Raw genomic sequence first — 18949 nt, forward strand, 5'->3', positions numbered from 1 at the left:
ATATGAGTGGGACACCAGTCGCAACAATTAAGTTTACATTGAATGTAACCTTTAGTGAATGATGGCTGGTAACTTGTTTGCTTACTTACTCAGCATAGAGCAAGGATGGCTTTATCAACAGGCCCCATTTCAAGCATACACCACACCATACAAGCCCCATACCCTCTTCCCACAACATAGTCAAGGACACACACAGGATAGGATGGTTCTACAACGCTGTATTTGCAAACTTTAATTTTTATTTTTATTTTTATTTTTTTTGGGGGGGGGGGGGTGTAAATTTCTTTACTACAGCCCTTTGAAGCGTTCTCAACTCTCCTTCGACTTCTTGCTGGAGGAAAAACAATTATCGAATCAACGTGTAGTTGAATCCAGTGCCCCCCACCAAAGACACCCAGACGTATTTTTCACACAAACAGTTCATCTGCGATACAATCACGCGCAAGTGTACAGGGTATCTGTCTATCACCAACTACAGCCGCTGCATTTACTACCCATTGCCCGATACGGATGGACAAAGCAGAGAGGAGGAAGGTCGCCTTTGTTCGCTGATGGTGTTGGGATACCTACCGAAATACCTTCATTTTATCACATTTTATCCCGACTGTAACTCAATAAATATTCAAAGATGGTAGTGATGGAAAGAAATGGGAATTCTGACACTAACCACCGGCCGAACGGAGCGAGTTCGGGAGGAGGCAGTTCCAACAACAGCAACCCCTCTGACGATAGTTCAAGCAGTTCGGAGGATGAACACGGTAAGTAAAAAACTTTGCAAATTAAAGGGGCGATGTGGGTTATACAAATTACCGTATTAGTTTATGAATCCTCGTTTTTTGATCGAACTGTCTCTATTGTTGTTGCTTTAAACTACTGATTGTGTTTGATAAACCATCATAACATTCCATTGTTTACACCAATTTTGAGTTTCCTTTTCGTGACTGTCGACACTGAACAGCTCAGTTCGGTCTGTTTGTGCTGCGTGTACATGAATTGTAGCTGTGCTGTGGTACTCTCGCCAGTGGTAGTTATATAGTTTTTAGTAGATCAGTTCATTTAGTTTCCACATTTTGGATTTAATGGTAATCATAATGAAGGTATCATCGAAGGGTAGATTTGAGTACAACTTTACAAGGAATAATGTGTTTGTTGAACCCTCTTGCGTATTTAACTTCTTAATCTTATTATAAATATGAAAACAAGTGCAGTGTGTCTGGTGACTTCTACTTGACTTCTGAACCAGTTCAGTCACTTGCACAAATTTGCATTTTAAAGTGTGATTTTCTTTTTAATATTTTTGTAGGTGCTTTAGACTTTGTTTCCATAATAAAAATCCTTTTTTAATTAAACATGAATTAATTAATTATTGAAATTAATAAAATTAAACAAATTAAGATCAGATGTTGGTGGATAAATAGTCCAGTTTTAAATAAACAGTGCCCGACCCAGCAAACATTAAACGCATGCCAAGGTCACGGTGCTAAATGAAATAGTATTCAACAGATTAGGCCACATACATAAAATAATTGTTGTTTGTCCTTTTTTTTTGCGGATTAGGGAGGGAGGGTCTGGTTTTTTAATATTTTTTTAACTCCTAGATGACATTTTCTGTAAACTTTTTCAAACAACTAAGCACAGTGTAGCCCAAGTAAATATTTGAAGAATTGTTCTTGCTTTGCCAACATGAATAAAAATCTTATTTTAACATCTTTTCAAATCTGTACATTTTGAAAAAAATATCAGCCGAAAAATCTGGGCAGTAAAAGTATAAAAAGATATCCAGACATGGGGGAAAAAAGAAAAGAATAAAAAATAGGGTCGGGGGTTTGGAACAGTCAGGCGGGGACGATCAAATAAAAAGAAATACCAGTTGATCGTCTCTGCTCGCATCCTTTTTGGGGGCCGCATCCTTTTTGTTACTATTTTTTAATTTAATTTTTTTAATCCATCCTTTCAAACATTTTATGCTCTCGCACATGTGAAACCGTCTGTTTCATAAAACAATTAGTGAATGCCTACCAGATACCAGCACATCTTTTAAGTGTAACAATCCGACCCTGTGAACACGGATCCTCATGCAAATAGATTTAAGATTAGTTTGTGGTGTTTCAAACTTAAGAATTTGTGGCCTGTTTAATTTGAAATACTGTCTTGGGAAAAAAATAATAATAATAATAATAAATAAAAAGGCCCCCATCCTCCTCTTTTTTGAAAAATCCGGATGATCAACTTTTTTTTAACGTTTTGTTTGGCCCTATGGGTTTAGGTTTTTAAATTTTGTGTAAAACTAAGATTAGGTGTTTTTGTTTTTGTTTTTTTTAAATGTATGTCCAGTGTCAGCTGACTGATTTTAAAAGATAGGTGTTCCAATTCAGATATAATAATAAGAACATAATTTTTATAAAGTTTTTAAACTTTATCTTACAAATAACATGCTGATCTTTAATTGTATATATAACATTTTCTTCTTCATGTGTTCATGTAATAAGCCTACAATGTATTACATGATATCCTATCCTCTACTCTATACATGAAACATTTTCAATAAAACACACTTGACATTAAACAAGAGTTAATGTCATCTCTTTATTTTCTTTTGTCGTCTTCAGTTAGCCTGGTTTAACACTCTTTGTGTTTTTGTCGTCAGCATTTTGTGTTGTCAGTGTGTAATTGTCTTGCCCTTGTTTCTTCTTCGATGTTTATTTGTTTGTTTGTTTGTTTGTTTGTTTGTTTGTTTGTTTGTTTGTTTTCTTGTCTTTATAAAGGCTGTTGTCTATAAGCCACGGCTTAACTAACAGCCTCATGCTCTCGCTCCTGTATTGTACATAGTTAATTCCTAGTTATTAATTTATTATTTGCTTTTAGTTTATATTGTTTTTCTGTATAATTTAATACACTTTAGATTTGTTAAATTTCTATGTACTGTCTAATTCTCACAATTGTTTTGTTTTCTCAACAAGAGTACGAAATAAACGTGTATTGAATGAATCTCTAGTTAATATCAAATTAGATAGTGTTTATTTTTTTGACAAAGGACTAAGTAACATTTCATATTTTGTCAATGTATTTTATCACGTTATTGTTTGTATTAATTTTAATTTACCAAATCAAATTGAGAAGTTGAACGTTTTGTTTTATTTTATTTTCATGTAAAGCACAAATTGCTCTTATCATTAAGCAAGTTGGATTATTTCTTGTACGTTCCAAGTCCGACTCCATGTTTGATCAGAACCATCTTTTGTCTCTATATGGCAATTCCTTGACAAATGCTGTTTTTATGAATTAGACCCAATTAAGATGACAAAATCATTTAATCTTAATGTAAAAGAAAAGGGAAAAACCTTACACACTTAATTTTTGTTTTTATTTACAAATGAACTTTTGTGATTAATGCCATGTCTTGAAAAGTTTCAGAATTCCAACTGGTTTACTTAATTACTGATCATTGTCCAGTCTTTTCCCCAAACCTATTTTTATTTTTTTTTAGATTTACAAAATTAATTGTCTTAAAAGTCAAGCAAATTAACAAATGTAATTATAATTAGGTCTTGTTGAAAATTTTGCTATTCCAGTGAAAATTCTGAACTTCAAAAGATGTGGTCTTGTGGAGGTTTTCTTGAAATTGAAGCGTTGCATAGCATGTATAGGCCCTATTGATTTAGCCAATCATTATTGTTTATTTGTTATGCAGAACCAGGAATGCGAGTTGGTGCAGACTACCAGGCAGAAATCCCTGAAGTGATTGCAGGTAAGTTAATCAGGAAACCAACTAAAAGTAAAAGTGCAAAAGTTTTGTTGGCAGTAGATTGTCATCATGTTGGGGCCATCTTGTTGTTTTCTCTCTCATGGCTGACAAGATACATTTAAAAACCATTGTTATTTTGTGCATAATGTTGAGATACACCAAGTGATAAGAATGCTCTTTGACAATTCGGGGGACCTACTGCTTTACATGTATGTCCCATACTGATGTAATGAAACAATATGTTAAGTGCCTTGCATAAGGATAAGAGCATAAGTGTCTTGACAGGTGACTGAACCCACTCTCTTCTGGGCCAAATTTCATGGCTCTGCGTTTTGCGTTTTACAGGCACTGTTAGCAAAGAATTTCACATACATGTAAGCAGATTCATGAAATTGGGCTAGCCTTAATTACACCATACCAAAAACAAGAGCTGCTTTTAAAGAAGAAAATAGTGCAAAACAATCTAGTAAGCAGAAAGGAGCAGGATACCAGTCACAAATGCTACATGTGACATGGTAGTTACGCTAGTAATTTTATTCTGTTTTGAAGCATAATTGTTTCGTGCTCAGCCTCTTTTTGTGCTTAAAAAGCCTCTATGAAATTGGGCCCTGAGCAAGAGCTTGGTGCCCATGACGGCTCAGCCATGACACAAAGAGATTGAACCAAATAATCGTTTGGGTCCGATTACAACCAACCCTGTATGTTGTCTTTAATTAATACACGCTCATTATTCTGAGTTATCCTTGATATTGGATCTAATGTGGATGCCTGCATTTAGTGAACATGTAATAGGGGGCATTTCATACATTGTAATGATCATAAGAGTACATGGGCTATGTGACTCACACAGCCTTGTGTAAGTCAGTGTACAATGTAGTGTGTGAATGCACAGTCTACAGTGAGATGAAATATGATGAATTATGCATCACATTGTTGTCAATCCTCATTATTATTTCAATTATGTTTATTGCCATACTATCATTAACATGATAAAAAAAAGATACAATGAGCAAGGTTTTAATGAACAGAATAGCCTAAACTTTAGAATAATTTATGAATAAAAAATTTGTTTGCGTGTTTAAAACCAACTAATTAATTACATACCATTATATTGTTATGTTTGTAAATTGGTTTTCATAGCCCCACAAAACAATAGTTATTTGGCATTGCAATTTTTAAATATTTATTGAAATTTGATGTTTTTTTAATAGACATTCCTGTTGGTCGGCGTGGGGATAGCAGACAAGAAGCCCTGCTGGTCTGGCTTCCAAATGGGGACGTCTCTGATGCCAAATGTAAGAATTGTGAGCAAATTTTAAAATCTTATATAATTTAAAAAATCCCTTATTGCACACCATGGATAGTTGCCTAATTAAAACTTTACACAGATGTGCCCAAATTATTATCTTACATATATGTATACAGCAGATCCTTTTGTAAAACCATGAAGTCACTTAGTCACTGAGAAACAGAGAAATCTTATCTGCTTGTGAGAAAATGAGTAAACCATCTTTGTGTATTTTGAGTGGGCCTGTGTGTGGTTGAAAACATTTTAAGGTACAGGTACAACATTCCTTGAATCATTGGTTTTAAAAAAGAGTAGAGTTGTTACCATCTACTGGTTTATAAATACAAACCAGTTCATCCAGTACAGCTGTGAAAATGTATTCATGTTCATAGAAACATTGAGAGTTTGTTAAGATTTGTCAAGATGTTTGTGTATGCTGGTGTAAATGCATGCTTATTTCAAATGTGATAATTGAAATTATCTTCCTAATAAACCATGTAACTTTTGTGTAATTTGTTGCACAATGACAGATATAAATTAGCCATGCATGCCCTTGGTTTCATTCTTTAAAAGGACATGTCAATTTCCTTCTTGGTATTGTAGGCTAAAGGCAATTTTTGGGGGAGAGGGATCTGTAGTTTTTTAATTTGGAAGGATTCATTTTTTCCTTGACTTCTATTTGTGACCTTAAATAAAGACAATGTGCAAAATGAAGGAACACCTACTGTCCTTGGATCAGTGGTTTATACATGTAGGCCTGGTTTTCATGTTCTGTGTACTGTAGGCCTACTACAATTATGTACACGCACGAATGTGTTGTTCACATTTTATGTACTGTAAGTGGGTACATGGTACAATACAGTATGCAACAATGTACTTGTAGTGTTTAAAAGGAAAGTATTTATTCTAAGCTTTAATTTGAAAATAGAAAGCCCTTCCAATTGCCCTCTAATCTTAAAACAACAATTTCACCATTAAGCACACTACATGTCAGGACACTCAAACCAGATAACAATCAATCCAGACAAATCTATTGGAATGATCTTAATGTCAGTTATCACCTGCTCACCTGCACTAACAAAGGGAGAAAAGGCATTGGTTTTCATTGTAAGTACTGTCATGACATAGATTCCGAATTCAGTCTTCAAATCTTATCTAAATCTTGTGTGTTGTCATTGTCAATGATTTTCACCTTGACTTACAAAGGCCATATCTGGTAAGTTTGTTTTAACTTGATCATGTTTATCATCTTTATTGTGTGATCATCTTTTTACAAGAGTTAGATTTACCATGGTAGGGGTACCACTCATACTAATTAAAACTGTACTGTGCACACACTGTATAGTATAAGAATAAAAGTTGTCCAGTTTCGTGTTGAGTGTTGTGTTTACTCACAGCATTTATAGCTTTCATGGTTTCCAGCTGCATGCAAAAGTCTACACTGTGTGTGTGAGCAAAGATTAGTTCTTATTTAAGGAAACAACAAAATTGTTAGCTTTGAGCATAAATTTTTCTCCATTGGTTTTAAAAAAAAATTGTAAATAGCTTCTTGTCACTAAAAGAGTTTGCTTTGGTTTGTATAAAAAATTCTCTAAAACACAAAAAATGACATGCAAGTTCAGAGATTGGCATTCCACCAGGCCTACATGTAGGTTTGAATCCATTCTTTAGTGCTTTCAGATTATTTTTAGTGCAGGGTTCTGAAAACACCAATTTCTTTATTAAACATCAATGCAGGGCAGGGCGGAAAATATAATGAAGTCACTTGTTTTTTTAATCATTGATTCTCAAGGCTCCATGACTCAATTATAATAATTGTATTGTAATGTATGCAAGCACAGAGTGCACAGTAAATGTCAACATGTATTCAATTTACCCATAAAGTGATGATTCTTAACACCTTGATCAAATCATTAGTTAGGTATACATACACAGTAATTGTGCATAAATCATGTAGTGTTTGCTCAGTGAATTTAAAGGTCAACTCATTCAATGGGTTTTTAACAGAGTAGTTCATTGATACAATCTCTCATTCGCTAGTTTTCAATAACCACACCATACAACCAACCTGCACAAGTTATATCAAATTCAGTAATCAGGTTAAATAAAAGCAACAAAGGACGTTTACACTAAAAATTAGGACTTTGAGTGGTCTTTATTGGGTCCCAGTGTTCCAATACAGGCAAGACTTCACAGTACGGTTGACATGATACATCCTTGGGTTTTGATCTTTATTTAAGGATGCATAAATTTGTTACTGTCTACGGGTTTTCAAGAAGCACACCCTTAAGTGAACCTGTAACATGAACAGTTATCTACACGTACGTAGTTGGGTAGTTGGGTAGTTGGGTAGTCCCGGTTAAAACAACGGATGGTTTACATTATGATTTGTAATGGATGTTGTGCAGTGCTATGCTGCATTCAAATGAATCATGTATGCAGCAGTGACTGTGAGAAAAACACAATTTTCTTGACTTCAGACAGAATCTTTTTTTTTTCCTGATGATTACCAATCATACTTTGTGATTTTAACTTGGCCTTAGTGGATACTTCACACATTGAATATATGAGACTTGACGGTATTAAGAATGTTTATGGCACTATCTTCTATGCACAAAACCCTTCTACCAATATGTTCCATCCTGTAACACAGAAAACATTTTCCTGTAGATGACACTGTGATAACTTTGTAACTGGGGTGTGGGGATGGATTTTGAACACTCTGTCTTATATTTGAATTCCCAACAATATCTTCCTTTGGAGATCCTACATTGGTTCGTAGTAGCAGGGTTCTCAGGTCTGTTCTTGAAAGTTTACGCTTAATACTTAGATTTCTGCTAACACTGGGAAGTTGTACATGTGTAGTGTCCCAAAGTCCATAGAACGCACTTCATTTTATTGCAAATGTTGACGCTCTGTTGCCTTTTTCTACACTAACTTACTAAATCCCTGACTATAAATGTTTCCTGTCACAGCAAACATTCTTGTTTTTCCCACTTCACACACAGTGGATGAGTACATTTGCTTGGCCAAAGAACGCTATGGATACAACACTGAGCAAGCACTGGGTATGCTGTTCTGGCATAAACATAACGTGGATAAATCCCTGGCTGATCTGCCTAACTTCACGCCATTCCCTGATGAGTGGTCAGTAGAGGATAAGGTGCTCTTTGAACAGGCTTTTAGCTTTCATGGTAAAAGCTTTCACAGAATCAGACAAATGGTAAGTTATGGTTATCCAAGGTGAGGTGTAGACTTGATTTCAAGTGTTTGTAGTAGATGTGAGAGAGGGTATTATTGTAGACAATGATATTACTGCTTTCCATGTAAACACAGAATGTGATCGCAGACTTGAAACTAAGTCTAAGGAGAGTTGGAGCAGTGAAAATCAGTAAAATATCAGTTAAAAAAAAAAAACTTTTCCTGATTCAATATTATAATTCCTTCAGATGTTGTTCAATAACTTTTGTGTTTTGATTTCTGTTTGAGTTGTTATTTTATAATGTAAACACAGCTTAGCAGAGTTTTACTGCCAACAAAATTCAACACTTGCAGATCTCAGTGATCATTGTAATTAATGACTTAGAATGTATCCTTTAATGACTTAGAATGTATGTACTGAGATAACTATTTTATGAAGACACAACAGGTTGACAGCCTTTTTGTGGCAAGCTAGTTAAGACTTATAAGTAAATTGCTTTCAGTTATGGGTTTGAATCTCATCAATTGTTGCTCTTTAAAACTTCAGTAAGCATATCCTTTTCCAATTTTACTCTGGTTTGTGCACATCTTATAAGCAGTACCCACAAAACAAAATAATTGTTCTTTATTCCTGATGCAATTATTGAAGATGAAGATTCCACATTTTGTATTTTTTTCTTCTAGCTGCCAGATAAGTCAATCAGCTGCCTCGTAAAGTACTACTACCAATGGAAGAAAACGAGGACTAGTACAAGTCTAATGGACAGACAAGCAAGAAAGCTAGCCGCTGGACAAAAAGACAATGAGAGGTGAGACACACAGAACAACAAACACACAGTAATGATGGGGACGAATGGATAAGTTGCAAATTATGACAATGCAAGACAAGATACAAAGTTGAAAAAATATCTGTTGCAAACAGTTTACCAACCAAAATGACCTATGGTATAAATTAACAAAAATAATGAATGCCCTGCATGTTGACCACATTAGGCTATTAACTATTTTTGGCAAAACACAAGGTTCTAAGCACATATTTATTTAGAGCTTTTTACGTGCATTTAGAAATTGTATGACTTCAGTCATCTGTTGTTCAATTGGCTGTACTTAAAGTAGGTGTACATTTGACAAACAAACTGTCATTGACTCCACCTATTGTACACTGTTGTCAATATCTCATAAGTTCTAATCTATATTCAAGAATGACTGAAATATATGTTTGTTATTTTTTCAGCGAGGGCTCAGAAACTGAAGAAAAAGTCAAAGAGAAAGAAGATCAAACTTTTGATCCAGAGAAAGACTCGAAGGTAGGTTCTAAGAAATGGTCTAGTGGCAATCAACCCCCAAATCAAAATATATTTTGGTTTTCAAATTTGTTGCCATTAACTGCATTATGTTTAGCAAGTAATTTTTGTTTGCTTTTGCCTTTCAGATCGTTCCAGTTGAAGGGGCGACTAAGAGCATCTGTTCCAACTGTGCCAGTACAGTTAGCCAGCTACACACAACACAAAAAGGATTGTTATGCAATGCCTGCTACAGTTTCTGGAGGTCAGTTGGGAGATGGTTGTACTGTATGGTGTTGGGGAGGGGGTTCAGTTTCTTAGCAAATAGTTCCTGTATAAATGTTTACAGATTTGCAGACAAAATTCTAGCGCTGGACCACTGTTCAAGGGTTTGGGTACTCTTTGTAACACAAAACACAATGTCCACAGATTCACATTAAACTTACACGGATTGAAGATAATGATGGTTGAAAGCTTCCCTTAAAATATTACTTGCTAAGGTGCTGTAGTTTTTGAGAAATGAGTAAAACCAAGTCACTTAAATAATTTGTTGTCTCAACAATTATTTTGTTGACATCGTGAAGTGAAGCATTTCTGAAGTACCCTTGTTGTGTATATGTCACAGGCGGACTGGTGTGATGCGTACTCATGTTGGCCCAGTACGTAATGAAAGCAGTAGCCATCGTCATCATCCATTCCGTACCAAGAAGAAGCCTCCTAAAGGAATGTATCTGGACTATGAAGACTTAATGGCACTGACTTCAAACCAGGGAGATGCAATCTTCAAGGCACTAGACACAGAGATTGTTAACCTAAAGAGACAGGTAAGTTTAAAGGTTAAAGGTTGAAGGTTGACAGTGGTGGTGTAATAGAGGGTTAGGGGTGGACATGTATCTGGACTATGAAGACTTATTGGCACTGACTTCAAACCAGGGAGATGCAATCTTCAAGGCATTAGACACAGAGATTGTTAATCTAAAGAGGTACATTGTAGGTTTAAAGGTTAAAGGTTGAGGGTTAAAGGTTGACAGTGGATGTGCTAGAGAGGGGAGTGCAGGTACTTGTCCAAAACACCATGTTAAACCCCTCTTTGACCATACTCATTTCTAACCCACAGATCCAGTTGAACAAACAGTTTTTAGGAACACAGAGGGTCAAACTTTTTGACCTGGGTGACTTTAGGTTAACTGAAAACGCTGCTCGCAACAATTCACGCTGGACAAGTGAAGAGCAACTCCTTGCTGTACAGGGTAGGTCAAATTCAATTCTGTTACTTTAAGACTTATTGCTTCATGACTGCGTTTGATTGTGACAAAATCCCCCACAAAATTTAACCCTCCTACTCTTGGTGCTGTGATTTATTCCTACAGCAATCAGAAAATACGGGCGTGACTACGACGCTATCGCTGATGTTGTAGGAAACAAGAATGCTGCGCAGTGTCGGAGTTTCATGGTGAATTTCCGCCGTCGTTTCAACCTCGATCAAGTGATGGAGGAATGGGAGGCAGATAATAAAGCTCAACTCAAAGAAGTCAAGACCAAGGAAGAAGCAGAGGTGAGTTGCAGTCTCACATCTTGAAGGATTTTCTTAATTTGTCTATATATTTTCACCCAATCCGACTTAAGTCTCTCCCGTGTCCGATTCTTCTTCTTTTCACTTAATATATTCTCAGAAGGTCTCTACCACTTCTCAATTTTAAATCTACTGATAGAAAAGAAAGTTCTTTTCCTTGTAGTTTGTAAATTAATATCTGAAATAACAAGTCACATCCCCTTAAGGTGATTCCCTGGCTGCTGCTTCCCAAGTTGTATTGTAAACATGGGTGTGATCCCTGGCTACACGGCAGTTAACGGTTGTATGGCTTCTGACTGGCACCCCAAGCTTAAATTATGACAATATAGGGAGACTGCCAAATTAGGGGCATAGCTCAGTTGGTAGCGTGCCTGCACGGTTGTTGGTTCAAATCTTGCTCTAGTAAATTTGTCTTTGTTCCACCCCAAAATCAGAAAGAAGCTTATCAACATTTAGGATTCATCTAAGATTATTTTCTTGAACTTATTCTCTTATTTCCTTTCTGAACAGCAACAGACAGACAACCCAGCTACAGTGACTACATCAACCACACAGACAGTGGGTGCCCTGAATAATGCACCACCACCACTACTCAGACCAGCAAGCCAATCCCCAGCCATTAGACCACCACCTCTACAGGCTCAAAGGTGGGTCAAACATGCCAAGTGATTCTTAAGAATTGGACATAAATCTCTCTTTCCTTCAAACTGCAGACCATTACCCACAGTGCTTGGTAAACTCAGGCCTGTGAAATCTCCGCTTTAAAGCGAATTTCCGCTCTTTTTAATTTTCCCAGTCGGCATTTTTCATGGGTTCCACTGCTTTCCCGTTCCTTGTATTTCTTGCGGGCTCTGCTTTTTTCCCGTTGTTTTTATCTTCTTTTTTTTACATCCAAAGAAGATCGTCAAGCAGCACGTACCTGGAATTGGGAAGCACTTTAATTGCGATTTGATTTTGACATGTGAGTCGGGGGCTAGACCCAGTGTAATGCTCCGTGTTGGTCTTTCATTTGAGCCGTTGTTATTAATTTTTCGTTTAGCACGATGTCTATTTTACATGTACTTCAATGTCATTGTTCCATTGCACCAATAGAGGGCACTTTACTAAAAAGCCAACACCTTGAGACAAGATTAGGCACACATGGTTTTCCCCCACGCGACCCACGTACGTTGTGTACGGTGTGTATCACTCGAAATTGCGAGGTTTTTCTTTGACCTCGTCGACTAACACTGATGGCCATTTATGGGAGTCAAATTTTTGACTCCCATAAATGGCCGACCGTGTTAGTTCACAAAGTAACATAGTGGTCTATTGTGATGGAAGAAATAACCTAGTGTCCATACCTCTAGATTTCCGTCTGTAGAACTCAAGATATAAACAGACAGCCAAAGCCTATAAATTTTTAAGGATTTTGCTGCTCAGGTTGTATCGTAGTTGTGTTTTTTAACATCTGATATTGAAACAAAAAGGAACGATACAAGGGTTAATAGTGTTATTCTTGAAATATCTTATTCTATACATTTTAATGTTAATGTATCTTTTTAAAATAGATTTGTTCCACCGCCAAGAATTTCGTTGCAACCACCGCCTCTGATTCGGCCCAGCAATGCCCAGCCAACAGGCCCTCTAGCACGAAGCCGACCCCCCATGATGGGCCCACTGTCTGGACCCCCTCCTCAACTGGTTGGGAGCCAGGCTGAGCCCCCAACACAGTAGGCCAGAACTACAAGGGAGAAAAGCAACAACATAGAGTAAGAAACCAAAGCAATCTTCCTCCACAGGTAGCTCCTACTAAGTCAACAGCAAGAAACTTGTTTCATACAGTGCCATAATCCAGTTCTGCTCTTAGCTATTAAATGTGCAATTTAGCGCTAGCTTTTAGTGTGTTGGGTAGCATGTTCTGATAAGAAGATTAGAATGTAGTTGGTGGTGTAAATGTTGAGTAATATTTGAAACTCTACAACTATACATGGTTGGAATACAATCTGTTTGGGTTTATGGAAACAATTGAGTTTAAGACACTGGACACTATTGGTAACTGTCAAAGACCAGTCTTCTAACTTGGTGTATCTCACCGTATGCATAAAATAAAAAAACCTGTGAAAATTTGAGCTCAATTGGTCGTCGAAGTTGCGAGATAAGAAAAAAAGAAAAAAAAATTGTGTGCTTTCACATGCTTGATTTCGAGACCTCAATTTCTATTAAATCTGAGGTCTCGCAATCAAATTTGTGGACAATTACTTCTTTCTCGAAAACTATGCCACTTCAGAGGGAGCTGTTTCTCACAGTGTTTTATACTATCAACCTCTCCCCATTACTGGTAATCAAGTAAGGTTTTATGCTAATTAGTTATTTTGAGTAATTACCAATAGTGTCCACTGACTTTAATAGTGGGTTTTTTCAGAACCAGCATGACTCATCTAGAGATTTAATCCATAATGTTGCCGCAAACCCTACTATATGTAGGTACCATGTACTCTTACAAATTTACATTGATGTAGAGCTCTATTTCATGGCACTACTAATACTGTTCTTGAAAAATCTTATTCAATTCATGTAGGACTCAGTTACTAAAAAGAGAGCTAGTTCAGATAATCGTCTCTTGTCCATAACAGTAGAATGTGGATACAGTGTAATTAAGGTCAGTTCTTGGAGCATTCAAACAGTTCATTGGCTAGGTATGAATGGTCAGCCATCTTACTTGTGACCTTTACAAAGTGATTTTGTGTGTGATTCCAAATATCTTTCCTGTTACCAACAGATCAATAGAAATTTAGATGATTACAAACAAATTTGTAACTTTTAGGAAGAAGTTTTACTTAAGAAACCACATTGGCAGTTTGTTTGGACTAATGATTTGAAAAACTGTGTTTCTTGTGTGTGACACCCTCAATCCTACTTTTTCTGGTTAGTTAATCGAAATCAAGAGTCTATGAGAATTAATAGTTTGAGCCAAGGAAAAAAGTAAAATCAGAGAAGCAGCACATGAATGCAAACAACTGCCCTCTAGAGACCTCTGATTTTCTATTGTTTAACTGATTCTTGCTCGGGCTGGCAATTACATGTTCACAGAAAAAGCTGCTAAAAGTTGCTAAACAAATAGAAATGTTGCTTATTAGAAAGTAGCTACCGGGTACTAGCCAAAATACTAGACGAACATCACATGTCACTTTTTTCCTTCCTATGTTTTTCTAAGCAAATTATTTTGTAAAGCATGTTTTTCTGGAAGTTTGGTTCTGATATAATTTATGCAAGAACTGATTCCAAAGGAAAACAATTCTGTAGAAATGTCATTTTATTTATAAGCAGTAGCATTTGGAAGGATGAGGGCTGGGGGTTTGACTGTATAAACTAGAGTCATATGTTGTGCTTTGAGACAAACGTTTAGGGCACTGTCAGTTTTATTCAGAGAGCTTTTAACTTGATTTTATGTAGAAATAATCTGTTAGCTGTAGAGTTTACCCATGATGCATCTGTTGTTTGAAAAGACTTCAATTTTTCTACAGGGGTTAGTTTTAATGCCAATAAGGTCATGGGTCATAACATTGTTAATCACCCTGAAAATTTGTGAGTAATGTTGTTCTCTATTTAGCTAGGATGATGCACATTTACTTTAAGATCAGCTTGTACTAAGCAATTGGGACTGGGGCTTTCCTCTTAAGGACGAGTAACTTGTGCTACCTCGAGATAGGATTAATCCTAGAGTTTTTTGTGAAATTGGCTGTTGGTCTGTACCTGTGTTATAATTTGTAATCAATTATTCTTAAACAATTGATTCAATGTTGTTTTATTTTCTTATTTCAGAGGGAAATCCCTTGCATCTTTTCACTCTTTCTTTTGTACTCGCAATGTTTTGTGCACTTTTAGTTAAGTTAGAATGATATCTTTTAGGGTTTAGATACTTTGGATGAAACAGTGGTAATTTATACATTAGTGACTATGATTGTAAATACAGACTACATTTCAATACCTGTGCCAAACTGCCATGTTTGTTGCTAATTCTAATGCCAAGTTGCTTGAAATAGAAGCTACTACTAGTAGAGGAGGCTGCTTCCTCTGCCCCAATGGTGCAATTCACTTAAGGCCAGAGTATTGAAGATGGATTCATTGGACTGTGTACATATCTCTGGGTTTTTTGTTTGTTTGGATTTTTCTAAGGCATTTTGTTTGTAAATAGTATTTATAAATACAGTACAGTTTTCTTTGAACTATGATACCGGTTTTTTAAGGTGTTCTGTGGGGTGCTGAGGGGAAGAATAATTGTTATCTTATTTGTTAAATAAGGTTTTCTAAATCTAAGTCACACCCTGTAGATTATTTGTTTTGTACTTTCAGAACACGCCCGACTTCAGGTGGGCTGCTTTAAGTCTGCTAATAATGGCTGCCATCAAAGTCCCTACTCACTGATACAGCAAAATCATTATTATGATTTTTTTTCTTCAAATCTAGTATCATCAGCAGTACGTCCACTGCTAAACTAAAGACAGTGTATGTATTTGAAGATGTTTAGGTACCATTTGGTTTCTACAAACATTGCTCTTGTATGACGCAAAGATTACCGGATGAATATGTTGTGCCATTTCCTGTTCATGTCACACCTGTGATTTGGGTAGGATTATTTTATTAAATCTCACGTTGTCTTTAGATATTCTTGATAGAGGTTAAGTTGGGGTTAAAGGGAAGAAAGACATCATCTTTATGTCGCCCTCATTTCTAGATTTTCATTTGGGGCGATGTTGAGATTTTGTCAATCTCTAAACAAACAAAGTTACAATTTGTATATTCAGGGAATCATAGGTATTAGAGGGTTTTTTCATATTTGTACATAAAAACAATGGGTTTTTTTTCTTAAGTCGGTTTGTTAAATAAGGCCCACATGATAAACCAATACCTTAGTTGAATACATCTTAGTGAAGTTGTGAAGAACAATTCAATTGTGACTAAAATTCCATTGATCAGTGGTGTGCTGAATGATTGTAGTGTCCTGGTATCAGCTGATATTACACAAATAAAGTAAAAATAACATGAGTCACTCTGGAATTGCTCTTTACTTTAACTTTTCAGAAAACAATTCAGAAAAGTAAAATGTATATTTAAAGTGAAAAATACAAAGAGTGGTTATTTTTTCTTTCTTAAAAACAGAAATCCCATTGCAAGATTTGCCTTTACAAATTTTGTACTTTTGTAAATTAATATTTGTGAGAAATAGTAGACCCTTTATGATTATTTATTGATAAAAAAAGAAACTGATAAATCTATGAATGTTAAGATTGTATTGGACTTATAGTATACAGTTGTCAAAATTGGTAATATTAATTTTATTTTGAAGAATGGGTCTGACAGTTTTTCCTTTTACAGTCCTAGGCCCTTTTCGAAACCCAGCTTCAGCTCCAGACTCGGCTCAGGCTAGCCTGGCCCCGTGATTGTTTTGACAATGTGCGTGCCTCGTATACGTGCTCAGGGCTTCAGTCGAGAGAATGGGGCATGCAGTCGAATCCAAAGCTGAAGCCGTTGATTCGAAAAGGGCCATAGGCTGTATGCAAATTGGCAGCTACAGTTACGGGATTTGACTAGGGGTGTTGCTAAAGACCTACTCTCCTTCAATGCTGAGCCGTTACACTGAACTTAATGGAAGTAAAAATTATAGAGTGATTCTTTGAATCAATAAATAAATTCATGATAACTGTATCAGTAATTGTCTTATATGCAATAGTCTTAAGTTAATTAAAAGTTCAAAGCCTACAAAGGCGAGGGAAATTGGACGACATGCTCAATTTGTCTCTTTTGTTGTTGATAAGTCACATTTTCACAATGCACACATCTGCTTCTAGGTTTGGACTGCTTCCAAAATCGATCATTCTATTGTTTTTTCATAAGGCAGTTCCACTAATAACTATTTTAATACACAAGTCAGAAACCCCGCTCAATGCATTTGCTTACTAAGGGCCTCTGGTAATCGATGGCTTATGTGAATTGAGCTTGGCTTCGAGTTGCGTCACATTATCCAGTAAAGCATCTTGACTTGTTTCTAAACAGAAGTTCTTGATTACTAGTAGATGACAGAAGGTGGATTTTTTCAAGGATAGGATTTGCTCATTTTTGTTATTGAACTAAACATTGTGATTCCCCAGGTAGTCTTTTTCAAACTCACACTGCCTGATAATATTATTATTAAATATTGATTTAATTGATCATCAGTGGGTTGGAGAGAGAGACAGATCTGTATCATCTTAATTAGATTCCTTGCAGTATATCTAAAGTCTGACCTTTTCCTCACTAAACACAAATCTCTTTTTATTTCAAAGAAGTTGTTCTTTGATAAGGGATGGATTTAGAGAGTCTATTTCTGTGGGACCAATGATCCATTCAAAGGTGTTTTATCTTGACCTTTCACCTCTGATCCATACAAAAGCCATTTAACTTTGACCTTTCCACCCCTCTCCATCCCTAACTCCAGCAGTGTAATGTAATTAACCCTAAAAGCCAGTTTTTCAAGCGGCCAAAACTAGAACCATTACTTAGTGTTTAGATTTCGTTAAGCTTAAAAAGTGCAGACAACTCCTGCCACTCAAAGCTTGACACAGTCAGCTTATCGAACATCCTGCTAAATTTCATTGAGAATCTATGCACAAAATATTTGTAGAAACCGGTTCGCAACTAGGAAGTAATGGGTTTTGTATTTTGTAGCAAGAAGTAGTTTCCCTAGCAACAACATTGACCATTTTCTTCTTATTGCTGTCTAAAGACATTCACTGTCGAACAAAAAGTTCATCTGAGTGAGGTATAACAATACAAGCTGTTGAAAAATACTTACCGTATGCTTTGTGGTGTGTAGAGATGGGGGCCTGGTGTTGATGTGAACACTACTTGCCGACACAATTTATTATGAAAAGTACTACTGGTACTCTGTACATTATTTAAAGTGTTCGGTGACCCTCGGCAGGCTTTAACTCAATATGGTTGATTAGGACATTATTTATTTAGTTTGTTTTTGTTCGCCAAGTAATAAATCATAAATGTTTTGTGTTCAGCAACATAAATCAAAGAGCATGTTTTAGTCTTTAAGAATTGTGTTTAGAACTTCTATGAACAATATGCCCTCATGCTGCGATACTCACTTTCAAAAAATTAAAGTCAGGGATAGAAGCATATCTTGCACCCAGTCAGTGTATATAATAGTTATTGTAAGATATTTTAAGGATTTGGGTATTTTTTCAAAATGTCCATAGATTTACATTAAACTTACAGGGTTTGAAGATAATGATAGTGGAAAGCTTCCCTTCAAATATTACTTACTGAGGTGCTGTAGTTTTTGAGAAATGAGTAAAAAAATGTCATGAAAATACGTTTGTAAATGATTAAAATAATTTTCTTCTCATGAGACCAAAATTATTTTCACGACATTGTTTTACTCATTTCCCCAAAACTACAGCACCTCAGCACATATTTTCAGGGAAGCTTTCTACTAACATATGTTCAAACTGTGTAAATTTAGTGTAAATCTGTGTAAATCTGTTACATAGACCCTTTAAGATACTATGTGTGCTTAATGTCTACTGCTTTTACCCAGTTTGTTTTTTCTTTTCATCGACTACTATACAATAAAGTGATTTCACCACAGATGGTTTTAAAATAAATTTGTCTCTCATTTCTGTTATTTATAAAAATGATTATTTCTACAGCTTTGTTTTTGTTTTTTTGTGCAAAAAGGTGCCCTGTCCGGGACAGTAAGGGTAAAAACAAACTCTTTTTTTAAACATCAAAAGCGTGTGTCCTTTCTTTCTTGTTAAGCTTATTATTATCCTTTTACATGCTGGGAGGGACATCCCATGGGAGACCAGTGGTTACCACTGAATGGG

At 35.9% G+C, this 18949-nt stretch overlaps 1 protein-coding gene across 3 annotated transcripts; it reads left to right on the top strand.

Annotated features, from left to right (window-relative positions):
• The first annotated feature begins 507 nt into the window (after positions 1-507).
• On the top strand, positions 508-18727 carry LOC139938924 (REST corepressor 1-like). 3 transcript variants are annotated; one of them, XM_071934606.1, is made up of 12 exons: positions 508-758; positions 3692-3748; positions 4957-5049; positions 8042-8256; positions 8919-9043; positions 9469-9541; positions 9667-9782; positions 10143-10341; positions 10635-10767; positions 10888-11072; positions 11601-11737; positions 12641-18727. In XM_071934606.1, the coding sequence occupies exons 1-12, from the start codon at positions 629-631 to the stop codon at positions 12804-12806; spliced, it is 1629 nt and encodes a 542-aa protein (XP_071790707.1). In that variant the 5' UTR covers positions 508-628; the 3' UTR covers positions 12807-18727. The 3 variants fall into 3 exon arrangements, with proteins under 3 accessions (XP_071790707.1, XP_071790699.1, XP_071790714.1); XM_071934598.1 differs by having other exon boundaries at positions 4957-5040; positions 8009-8256; XM_071934613.1 differs by having other exon boundaries at positions 4957-5040.
• Positions 18728-18949: the final 222 nt, after the last annotated feature.

The sequence above is a fragment of the Asterias amurensis genome, chromosome 1, assembly GCF_032118995.1.
Source record: "Asterias amurensis chromosome 1, ASM3211899v1".
Lineage (NCBI taxonomy): Eukaryota > Metazoa > Echinodermata > Asteroidea > Forcipulatida > Asteriidae > Asterias > Asterias amurensis.

Coding starts and splice junctions, on each gene's coding strand:
- LOC139938924 (XM_071934598.1), top strand. CDS start 629: ATGGTAGTGATGGAAAGAAATGGGAATTCTGACACTAACCACCGGCCG. Junction 759..3,691: donor CAGTTCGGAGGATGAACACG/GTAAGTAAAAAA, acceptor TTTGTTATGCAG/AACCAGGAATGCGAGTTGGT. Junction 11,073..11,600: donor AGACCAAGGAAGAAGCAGAG/GTGAGTTGCAGT, acceptor CTTTCTGAACAG/CAACAGACAGACAACCCAGC.